The sequence below is a fragment of the Plectropomus leopardus genome, chromosome 4, assembly GCF_026936395.1.
Source record: "Plectropomus leopardus strain MGB_pleo_1.0 chromosome 4, ASM2693639v1, whole genome shotgun sequence".
Taxonomy (NCBI): Eukaryota; Metazoa; Chordata; class Actinopteri; order Perciformes; family Serranidae; genus Plectropomus; species Plectropomus leopardus.
In genome coordinates this window covers 18,069,789-18,081,114 of record NC_142179.1, presented here as the reverse complement: position 1 = coordinate 18,081,114, position 11,326 = coordinate 18,069,789, and the positions used below count along the sequence as shown (strand labels likewise).

General features: G+C 39.3%; 1 protein-coding gene across 3 annotated transcripts in view; it reads right to left on the bottom strand.

The window, feature by feature from the left end:
• Window positions 1-613: 613 nt before the first annotated feature.
• nipbla (NIPBL cohesin loading factor a) overlaps window positions 614-11,326 on the bottom strand; it is a 32,620-nt gene continuing 21,907 nt past the window's right edge. For all 3 annotated transcript variants that reach the window (XM_042487573.2, XM_042487574.2, XM_042487575.2), the window contains exons 32-49: window positions 10,855-10,989; window positions 10,561-10,659; window positions 10,365-10,418; window positions 10,157-10,265; window positions 9,929-10,059; window positions 9,503-9,643; window positions 9,294-9,387; window positions 8,867-9,021; window positions 8,048-8,138; window positions 7,655-7,828; window positions 7,295-7,485; window positions 6,825-6,932; window positions 5,683-5,883; window positions 5,110-5,256; window positions 4,088-4,449; window positions 3,776-3,950; window positions 2,016-2,213; window positions 614-1,922 (exon numbers count right to left, since the gene is read on the bottom strand). In XM_042487573.2, coding sequence (XP_042343507.1) covers window positions 1,560-1,922; window positions 2,016-2,213; window positions 3,776-3,950; window positions 4,088-4,449; window positions 5,110-5,256; window positions 5,683-5,883; window positions 6,825-6,932; window positions 7,295-7,485; window positions 7,655-7,828; window positions 8,048-8,138; window positions 8,867-9,021; window positions 9,294-9,387; window positions 9,503-9,643; window positions 9,929-10,059; window positions 10,157-10,265; window positions 10,365-10,418; window positions 10,561-10,659; window positions 10,855-10,989 — 2,928 coding nt within the window. In that variant the 3' untranslated portion in view covers window positions 614-1,559. The remainder of the gene's footprint in view (window positions 1,923-2,015; window positions 2,214-3,775; window positions 3,951-4,087; window positions 4,450-5,109; window positions 5,257-5,682; window positions 5,884-6,824; window positions 6,933-7,294; window positions 7,486-7,654; window positions 7,829-8,047; window positions 8,139-8,866; window positions 9,022-9,293; window positions 9,388-9,502; window positions 9,644-9,928; window positions 10,060-10,156; window positions 10,266-10,364; window positions 10,419-10,560; window positions 10,660-10,854; window positions 10,990-11,326) is intronic.

Here is an 11,326-nt window from a genome sequence, read left to right as displayed (position 1 = left end):
ATATATATATATATATATATATATATATAACTTTGATCTTAAGAGCTATGAGAGAAAACTAGGTTAATTACATTTTGCTGCACGGCAGCAGAATATTATATATTATAATGATCTGTAAATCCTCAAGCAAATTTAGTCTTTTTGTTGTATTATCTGTGACGAATAATCTTGACAGTGTATGACAGATTTGTCACAGTTGATCACACTGTTTTATTTACTAAATGCACCTCGTATAAAAATATCCAATAAAACCACATAGTAACATAGGCATTTACTGATGTTAGGTCTTTCATTGTAGTGTAGCCTAATTCTCTGAAGGGCACCACTTGTAATAAAGAAAGAAAAAAAAACATAATTACATGATTGTATATTAAAACACTAGAAAAAATTAAAATCCACAAATTGTGCCAATATTTTGTTTAGTTTGTTTTGAAATCTATGTAGGAAAATACCAGTAGAAGGGTTGTCTGGCATAAGTTTGTACAATGTCTCCTTCAAATGTAAATGATCAGCCCTCTTAGTCCTTTCAGGCCTGTGTTTTTAGCAGTATCCAGCTCATAAACTATTCATTTATAAAATGAAAAAGATCAGATTAACACTTTGAGCAGACAAGTGACAAAGAGAAGTAGAAAATTTATTGCAGTATTTGTTCCACCAAAAGGGTATGAATCCCCTTTCCTCTTATTACTAGGGTGACCTAATACAACAAAATCTACATTTACAAAATATCCTCCTGCAATAGGCCACATATACTGCATGCGTAGTTCGAAATAGAATAAATTATGTTCAGAGGACTCTGCCATTGTACAGCATGGACAAATAAAAGTGAACAAAAATAAAAATTCTTATTTTTTTTGTCTTTTTTCTTCTTTTTCCTTCAAATATCTAAAAGCTAAAAGGAAAAACCATCAGGGTGCTAGTAGTATAATAAACTCCAAAAACACTTTAATAAGAACATCAAAAAGACTAATTTCCAACATTCACTTAAGGTTTTATTCTTTTTTTTACAGCTTTTTTTGTCTTCAGAGATATAAACATTTTAGTTTTTTGTCGTGTTAAACTATGATACAGTGGGAGTAGAAATGAGCGACTAGAATCTGCTGCACAACAGCGAAGGAGCTCCCACAACAATGTTGACAAAACATTTCCCTCCAGGTCTCTCTTCTGATAGCCTTTTTAAGGGATAATTTGGGTGAATTATTCCTTTAATGCCTTCTGGATTCTATCCTCTGCACTTGTACACAAACAAAACGTGAGAAGTCCCTCTAATATAATAAGTCTTATGTTTTGTGTCATTTTTCATTTTTGCAAGAATAACTCATGTAAAAGTATGTAGTGTCAAATATTCTTGCCCTCGTGTTTTCTTACAAAAATGAGGAAGGAGAGGCGGAGGGTAGGAATCCAGTGAAGTTTGGCTGTGTCGTTGGAGGTGGCAGGTTGAGGAGGAGGAGGAGGAGCAGGGAAGAGGAGGATTTGATAAAGTAGAAATGGAGAAGGGGGACCAAAAAAAAAAAAAAAAAAAAATTAAAGAAAAAAAAAAAAACACCACACGGGAGCCATTAGCTAGCCCCTCCTTCCCGCGCTGCATACAGTGAGCGTAAAGTCTGTACTACTTTGTTGCTCAGTTTGTGGTTGCTGGTCAAGGCAATCTTCTTGTAAATGATGTCCGACTCCTTAATAGTGTCCACCCAAGGCACCTGTTTGCGGCCATCGCGTTTCTTGGCCTCTGCCCAGGGCCCCGAGTAGGAGCCAGCCATCCAGTGGATGCTATATCCATTGGAGGTCTTCTGGATGACTCGAGCTATCTGCGGCCGGTCCTTGTATTTGGGGCAGCAAAGGGCAATCACATCCATGGCCTCCACGATCTCACTCATTCGGCCGGGGTCCGAGGAGTCACCTGCTCGCCTTGACCTTCGAGAAGACTGCAAAGAGAACAAAAGAAGAAAGGTTGCACTTTTTTACCGCACATTTTAAACTGTATTTCACAGATAAGTGTGCGTGCTTATTTCTCTCACCCCTGAGGTCCTTTCGTCGCCATCACTGTAGTCGTCATCGGTCTCTGGTCCCGCCTGATTGCGCGGACTGGGTCCTGACAAGGGGCCGGAGCCTCCCAGTAGGGCGTTTATGGCTTTGTTTCTGATGTTAGCGCTGGCAGACGCTTCTCCCTCCTCATCCTCCTCGTCTGGGTCCAGATGTTCCATTAGAACCTTGAACTGTGTGGAGAGAAAAGACTTTAGGACACAAGTTTCACACGCCACAGCAGTTACACATCGACCTCCAAGAACCAAACACTACAGAGGAGAGTAGGGGTTAACAATACAAACTAACGGGTATTGAGTAGGGATGCACAGTGTTGGATTTCTTGCCTATTGGATATGCTGATATATAACTACTCATTTGACTGATGACCAATACCGATGTCGATATATATATATACTCTATTTCCCCACCTAATTTTACAGATCATCAAGACTCTCTGTAGTGGAATTACAATGGAATTATAATAAAATACAAAGCTTTTCAGCGTATGTGTGCCTCGACAAACATCTTTTAAACCTGGAGTGCGGCACTTTTACAGATAAACAAATATTGTTTGCATTTAAGCCCTCGCCAAAGTCAAATCAAGTTAATTTTACTTATAAAGTCCAATATAACAAAACACAGTTTGCCTCAGAAAGCTTTATAGCATACGACGTCCCTCGTAAGGAGTTTACATAATGCTGATCAAGCCTGTGGCCGGGAGAGCACTGTGTTTTGCAGTATACTGGAATTGTAGCATCTGTGGCGACTTTGCTGAGCTGGTGCACCAGAAGCCACATACACCTGTCATAAAGGGGACAGGAGAGAAGGAAGAGATCCCTCCTAGGAATTTCTTCAAAAACTTTTCAAAAACAATGATGAGGACTGCTCATTTTTTAACTGGTTCCAGAATATTTATGACATTAACTCTGGTCTTGTCCCCACTCCTGTCTGTGCAGTTATTTCCCAATATACGGACTCAAAATTTGCCATATCTAATGAAAATGTATTGTTTTGTTTTTTTCTTACTTTTCTAGCAAAATAAATCAATACTATATCATAATTTGATTTTATTACTTGCAAAATCTTAAATTCATAAATCTAAATTTTCCAATAATAAAAACTGTTTGTTTTTGACAACAAAATCAAATAATACATTACATCAGTCCTTTATTCTATAAACAGGACAGCAGTTAAAACCTTAAACTGATGCAAGATGTCTCTCGGTGCCGAGAGCGCCTAGCATTATCTTTTCACGTATTTTGTTACATGCTTACCATGCTGTTTGTTAATAAAATGTAAAAAGGGGAGGGGGAGGAGATCATGACAACCAATAGCAGTTAGAAGTATGGCGGGAAAAAGTTTTTCAAGTAGATGCTTAAGATAAAATATAAACTCAGCGTTCAGAGGAGAAATAAAAATCAAAAGAGTGCTCCTGGCAGGCGAGGAAGCTGCAGCAAGCTCACCTGTAAGTGTAAATTATGCACGTCAACAGTGTTTGTGTAATAACTTTCACTGCCAGAAGGGGGCGACAAAAATTCCAGCTTTAATATAAATACTGTCCTTCATTGATTGCTATCCGAACTTTTATCACATTTTACTAGATGATAAGAAATAACTCTGTTAATTAGAAATAACTTTGTAATAAAGTGCTGATGTAAGTAACTGATGAGAAGACCCCAAAACAAATTAACTAGCAATTGGTGGAGTACTTAAAACACTGGCAATGAAAGTCTGATAGAGCTTCATCACTTACATCAAGGTACTGTCGGACAATCCGCCTCTTGACATCGTTTGTCAGTGAGGCGCGCGCCATGTTGTTGGAGATAAAGTCGATGGTTTGCCGCGGGTTGAAGTGAATGTTGCTTTTTCTGTTCACTGCCTTATCGTACACCTTGGCTGACTCATTCGGAGAGTACTTCTGGATTTTACTGTTGGATGACAAAAATGTTGAGTTACTGAGGATCATGTGTGGCTTAAGATCTGAACTGGTCAAACTAATCCACACTTAAAAACGTACACACAGTCACTTTCATGAAGACTGTTTAGAAGATTATGTAGATCTTACCCGTCAGAGAATCCATACTGGTTCTTCAGATGTTGTTTGAGCACCAGCAGCAACAGGATGCCCTGAACAGCATTAGCAAAGTCCAGGAGACCTGTGGGATTATCTGGGAGGAGCCTCATTACTTTTTCCACATCCTCCAAATCCAGATCTTCGAGATCAGAATCTGACTCTGAGCTCTCTGAGTCTGAGACAGGTTTTCTGGCCTTTTTAGGCCGCCGTACCACATCGTCATTGTCACTGTTTTCTACATCGTCACTCCTGGGAGAATCGCAGTTCATCTTTTCTTCTTCATCCTCCCCATCTGATGTGTTCTTCCACTCTTTTACCTTCTTCTCTTTGCGCCTCGGCTCTTTTAGCAGCAGCTGGATGAAAAAAACACAAATTTCCATATAAATATTTATAACTTTAAATAAAACATGCATCACAGGTTTTTTTTCAAGCAAGCTATATCACACATTAAGAACTGTAATTGGCTTTTTATATAGGTATAAAAATAGTTTCCCCTTTTTATACAGAAAAACAATAGTTGAATCTGTTTTTTTTAATACGTTTTAGATTATGAGAATGTAATTTATGGCAAAGCTGATTCCTCAACTTTAAAGTCACTTGGTGCTGTCTAGTACTCAGTTATAAGGTTTGTAACCGGTGATCCTTACAGCACTCACCTCTGCCATCTAGCTTAACTTTACATTCCCCAAATCAGAACTGAACTAAGAAAAAATTAATTCTCTTACAGTGCACCTTATACATGGAATAATCTGCAAAGGATCTTAAACTTAGAAACTCTTCCATTATTATGGCTGTTCAAACGCCTTATTTCAGATATTGTTGATTCTGTCTCTTTTAAACTGTTATTTGATTACTTGTTGAATGTTTTAAATGTCTTGTTCACGCTCCACATCATTGAAAAATGAGGGTCTTCCTCAATGATTTCCCGAGTCTTGAATAAAGATTTGAATGAATGAACGGATTATGAACAAATGAAGGAATGAATGAAGGAATGATTGAAAATGCAGTCCTACCTCCTTGAAGGTTTGCAACAAGTTGCTGCCAGAAACAGACAGGGTGATGTCTATGTGGTGCATAATGAAGAGAGGCTCCTCCTGGCTCTGGTACGGGAAACAGGCAAGGTTGTCTGCTACAAATAGCAGCATGTTTACTTCCGTCTTCTGCAGAAAGTGAGATAAGAGGGGAACAGCAGGATCGAGAGTTGAGTGCCCGGTACAAAGTCACATTGCAGGGTTCATTTATTAGAATTTTTACTTTTCACACATGACTAAAAATAAACAAACCTTATTAAATTGACACAACAGTAAAATAATGTAACATCTCTAAATTACATAGCATTTGTCATAACAGGTCTCTTTATAACAGGTATTGCTATTTAAAATCAGCAGTGCTGTCTGTACCCTTAAGAGCTGTATTTAACACATTTTATTACACTTCTTGCCAAGACAGCCTGCTGGCAAAAGTGTAAAAAAAAAACAAAAAAAAACACTTAGTGTAGATTCTCACTTGGCATGTTGTTAATGAGGAAATACTACTTCACACTGAGCATTGCCAAGATGTGTTAGGATGAGCGCAGGTTTACTCACAGCACTATCATCAAAGAGGTTCAGCAGCGAGATGAGAAAAGCCCTCCGGTGCTGCCGGTTCCCCCGGATCATAGTGAAGAGGTGTGAGCAGAGCGCCGAGTGCGTCTCGTCCTGTCTGAAACCTCTTATGATAGTCTTACGAGACGACTCGATGGCCTGCTGCAAGTTATAAGACATCTTCATCCCAGCAACTGCCTTCATCTGTGAGAGAATATGTTGTCAGAAAAGTGTGACAAAGTTGGATTTTCAGACAACTGTTGAGACAGCTGCTGCAATGAGAATGCGCCAAACAGCAATAATGAGACAAAAATGTGTGTTACGGTACTTCTCAAGCAACACTGGAGACAAAAAACAACTGTACATAGATTCTAGCGGTAATGTATTTAACCCTCCGGTGTTGGTCTTCAGGCCATTAATGTAATTCTACCACTAACCACTTCAAGCAGTCACACTGCTCTGGATTATAACTGAAGTGATCTGCAGCTACTTTGCCTTCATTATATGATACTGGCATGTATAAACTCTTGGATCTCAATTACTTTCATATATTTTAAAATCACATAAATACAAAGAACACGTTCTACTACAAGTGCCAAGATGTTGCTAAATCTCTGAGTGATGGTCTGTCGATCATACAGTACTGAAGGTTATTATGGGAGCACTGAAGGGCTAATACCTTGTCCAGGTACAAATGGCTTAATTAGATTAAAGGACCAGTGTGAAGGATTAAGTGGCATCTAGCAGTGAGGTTGCAGAGTTCATCCCACTGAATACCCCTCCTCATCCCCACCTTGTTAAAACGTTTTGTAGAACCCATGATTGCCTTCAGGTAATGTAAAAAAACACAAAAAAAACCCCACAAAAACCTTTATGGCCTACTGTAGAAACATGGCAGTGTAACATGGTGGGCTCTGTGGAAGAGGACCCACTCCCTATCTGGTTATGAAGGGCTTATGCTAAGCTAACGAAAATGCATTTATTCTTAGTTACAGGTGAATATACACTGATACAAAATGTAGTTATGAATATTATATACCATTTCTGCCAACAGATCCCCCTAAACACTACACACTGGACCTTTAAGTCATTGATTTAGGAAGACAAGCCAGTATTTCAAAGTTCTACAATGAACTACGTCTCACATGGATGAATCCTGTGTACTTCTTGTCAATCTCCACCAGCTGCTGGTCAGCTTTGTTCCTCATGCTGGGCTCTGGGTCTGTTCCCATCGCAATGAGGTAAGGTACACACTGCAAGGAGGGGACAAAAGAGATGAGACGTTTACATGCATATCTTAATATTGGTTTATCAAACAGTTTAAATCGAGGTTTAAGAGGGTATGATTATATTACAGCACATGAAGTATTACATCTTGGTTCTTATTTAGAATAGTTATTTTCAAGCTTTCAGATGTTTTCACAAATGAAATGGATCAAAACTATGTGGATATGATGACTAAGCAGAAAAATCAATAGTTTGATATCATATTGAAATGTTTCCTAAATCTAAGAGCTTAATTCTATGACATGGATGTATTATTAAAATGGGACTTTATTATTCATCCTTCACTAGAAGTGGGTTGGTTTGAGAGGTTCAGGCTCTCACATCTTACCTGTACAGGATGGATGAGACCCTGGTTGAGTGTGAGAGCTATGACGTTGAGAGCAAAGTGCCGTACACTGGACTGGGTGTGGAAGAATGCCTCCAACACCTGTTTTAGATAAAGCTGCATGATGGAGCTGCTCATCCCTGAAGAGATGTCTCCCATCTCCTTCAGATCCTCCTGTTTGGACAGTTTCTTCCCTGCAAAGACACAAAATATGATGTATTGCACACTATTTTACAGGCAACATGCCACAATTAACAACTTATTAATCACTGCACATTGTTGATGGTGCCTCCAATAAAATCTGTGTGACATCAGCGAATTGAAAAGCTGTTTAACTACAGCAACAACCACAGCTTCACTTACATTCTCTGTCTGCTTCCTGCATCCGCGTGTCCTCCTCCTGAAGGTATGTCTGGAGGTTTTTGAGGATCTGGATTTTGAGGTTGATGGAGGAGGCACTGTCAGCCAGGATGCCGTTGTACAAGGACTTCACCTCAGGCATAAACATCTGGCTGGGATGCATGATCACAAGGAAGCCTGAGGGGAGAGAATAAAAAAAAAAAGCAAAGACATGTAAGAACAAGTAAACAATGCATCTCCATCATTTCCACCTGTTAGAAAATCTGCTTATTGTCAGTGACTCAGAAACATGAATCTCGTGCTGTCAGTCTTCCTAAACACTAATTTCTGCATAAAATAAATATGGTGACCTTTATATTAGTGAAACCTAATAATAATTAAAAATGGTATTCTTGCCTAAGCCGATGATGGCTTTGGTCTTGACCTCCTCGTCCTCATGTTTGGTGAAGTATATCAGCAGCTCAAGAACTTTCTCCTTGATAACAACCTGCGCACAAAATACACAGACACATAGTAATGAATTAGCGTGCATTTAATCATTTGTGATAGGTGCAATAAAGGTGGTAAAGCAATGATTTTAGTTTCATATCTACACAAATTTCTGTAACTTTACTTTCAACATTTTTTGAGCAGAGGTTGTTTTCTTTTCATGCCCAAAACTAACAACTGGACTCACAGCTGCAATGTATGGCTCCGCACAGTTTTCTTTTCAATGTACATAAGAGACCATGTTGCCATGGAATCCCTCTAACCGCAATACTGCAATCTGCGACTTAAAGATAATGTCGACCAGAGGCAAAAAGTGGGGCAAGGGCAATGGCCTCTTACCTATCCCAGCCACCTTGCTCAGACCACACTCATCTTCAAACTTGGCTTTTATGTTGCACTCGACTATACATCAGTAAAGTTTTGTGACTGCATCTTGGACCCCAGAAAGACTAGCTTGTCACCTAGGCATCAGCTAATGGGGATCCTTATAATAAACAATAAACAATCTTGGTTGTGACGCAATCTGTCCACAGACAGACATTTAAACACCTGCCAAAGTACTCAAAACAGCTTCTGTGGTAATTCCTGCAACATTACGCGCCACCACGACTACATTTTGCCATGACGATACACACACAGACAGCAACTCAGACGGTGATTATAATATTAGTCATTGCAATGTTGTCGTGCCTGCCAAATAATATGAAACACTGACTGCAATCCTACCTTGTTGGTGCCCTTGAACTCCTCCAGATCAAAATCAAAGTGCCGGGCCAGGGCACCCACAGTGAAGAGCGATCGCAGCAGGAAAGGCTTGTTTGCTACCAACGTCGTGCTGTTGGGATCCTCACTATGCTGAACCTTCAACTTGTTAAGTGCACCTGAAATAAAAACGATAAAGGATTAAAAAGTTATTCATAAAAAGACCAATATTATTAGTGTGTCCTATTTTTATTCTTGCGCTGGTTTGGTCAAACTATAGTCTACTCTTTTCTAATTTGATACCTTGTTTAGAAACGTTAAACACAAGCAATTTCCTTGTCTTGGATTGTGGTACAGGTGTCACTCTAAGGCTTAAGGCTGCACTGCTGCACACTGTTATCCTTGCAAAAACTGCACATACAAAATCAAAGCTGCTAACTGTATATCTCACCATAGAATCTGTTGAAGCAAGCCCAGACAAACTTATAGTTGTGCGTGACTTTGTTGACAACAGCTCCAAGACAGCTCACACAATGCTGGACCACCTAAAGAAAAGAAAAGAAGATTACATGTCATCTCTATAACACTGATGACAGTTAACATTTCACACAGCAAACATGGCTCCACACCCAACATTTCTAAAAAGCCACAGCCACGCACCGTCATGCCGTATTTGATGATGAGCTTCATGAGGTCTTCTTCGATGGTGGCAAGGAACGTTTCACTGGGGTGCTCCATCAGAGGAACCACAAGCTCCAAGATCTTTGCCACATTACAGATGACCATGAAGTCATTGGCAGTCTGCAGGAGAAACAACACAACAGTAATTACTGGGGAAGTTCTGATAGATCAGGCTCCAATAATAACTCAACCGGTGGTCCTTAAATCCACCAATCAGAAAAACCCTTGCAAAATAGTTTCCGATGCACAGTTCAATCTGTGGAATAGGCAGTTCTTAGAGTTCTTAATGTTGATTTCCCCAGGCTAATGTGAAGGATCAATAAGATATATGTATTTTTTAATATCATTTATTATTATTATTTTGTTATTATGCAATAAAAAATAGATTCAGTATACACAACTTACGTTACACTTTGTGGTCAGGTAGGGTTGCATGGTCATGGCATGTTTGACCATGAGCTGGGCCCTGATCTTGCTGAACAAGTACAAGGTGGTGATACACGCCACTAGCCGTGTTGAGTTTACACCTTTGTTCTCTGTAGTGGAGGGAAAAGTATAGACAGTGATTAAAAATAAAATCAACTGTTGCATAATGGTACAATTTAAGTTGGTGTCAAATGATAGCTTGCATACCTGCAAGAGACTCCTCATATTTGAGGATGTGTTCTACCAGATTGTCAACGAGCTGAACACACGCTTTTTTGGCTGGCTTATATGATGCATCCTCTTCAGACTTGAGAAGCTAAAGCGAGAGGGACAATGTTTTTTTTTTTGAAAAGGGTTTCGACATTGATATATTTCCCATCAGGTGAAGCTCTGGGGAAAAAAATCAACTACTTACATTCTGGAGAAGCTGCTCAAACCAGTCATAGCCGGTGTCTCGACACGCTGCAACCTGAAGAAGAAATCAGACATGAGAATTAAAAGTACTTTGGCCAAACTTCACCATTAGACAGAAATGATACAGGGTGAAGGTTCAAGAGAATTATTGCTTTTATTACTGGATACAACAAACAAGCTAAATCAGTTGAACTTACCACATCTGTGATGTTGAGGATCTTTCTGGTCATGGTCTCTTTATCATGAGCTGGAGTTGGAGTAAACCACAACTTCTGGAATGTCTCGTTCACTAATTTCTATAAACAGCACAAGTTCATGTGTCATTACTTTGTACAAATCTTTCACTGGTTTTGTGATGGATATACTGCAATACATTGAGATCTATCCAAAAAGGGTCATGATAAATAAATAGAATAATATTTATGAAGAATGTAAGCCATATCTCAAAACAACTAAAATTGTGAAGAGACAAAGGTGCAGTAGATTCTTACCTTGATACCTTCCTCATCATTGACCCTGCGTATCATCCTCACACACATCTCCGTAACCTTACTGAAGGTTGGCTGCTCCAGACAGATGTCTCTGAGGATCTTGATCACCCGTTTTCTAACGCTAATACCAGTGTCCTGCGCACAAAAAGAAAAATTGAATTAATAAACAGCTTTGCAGTGTACCGCAAGCATTGCAACAAAAATCAGCACTCTTGTTTTCATCATATACGAAAGAAACATCTGCAAAGGATGCGATAACATTTTTCTGCCAATAGGTGGCAGCACAAGACTGTAATGAAGAGTGAACTTCTCATGAACCCTCCTGAGCATTTCCATGACAACAGGCACAACAATTTCGATGTTCACGTCTCAGATGCTGAGTACAAAGAATGAGTACAGAGCTTGTGCGTTGGACTGCATTTCAATATAGATAGATTATATTACTAAGGCCATCACAATGATCAGTGTTTAA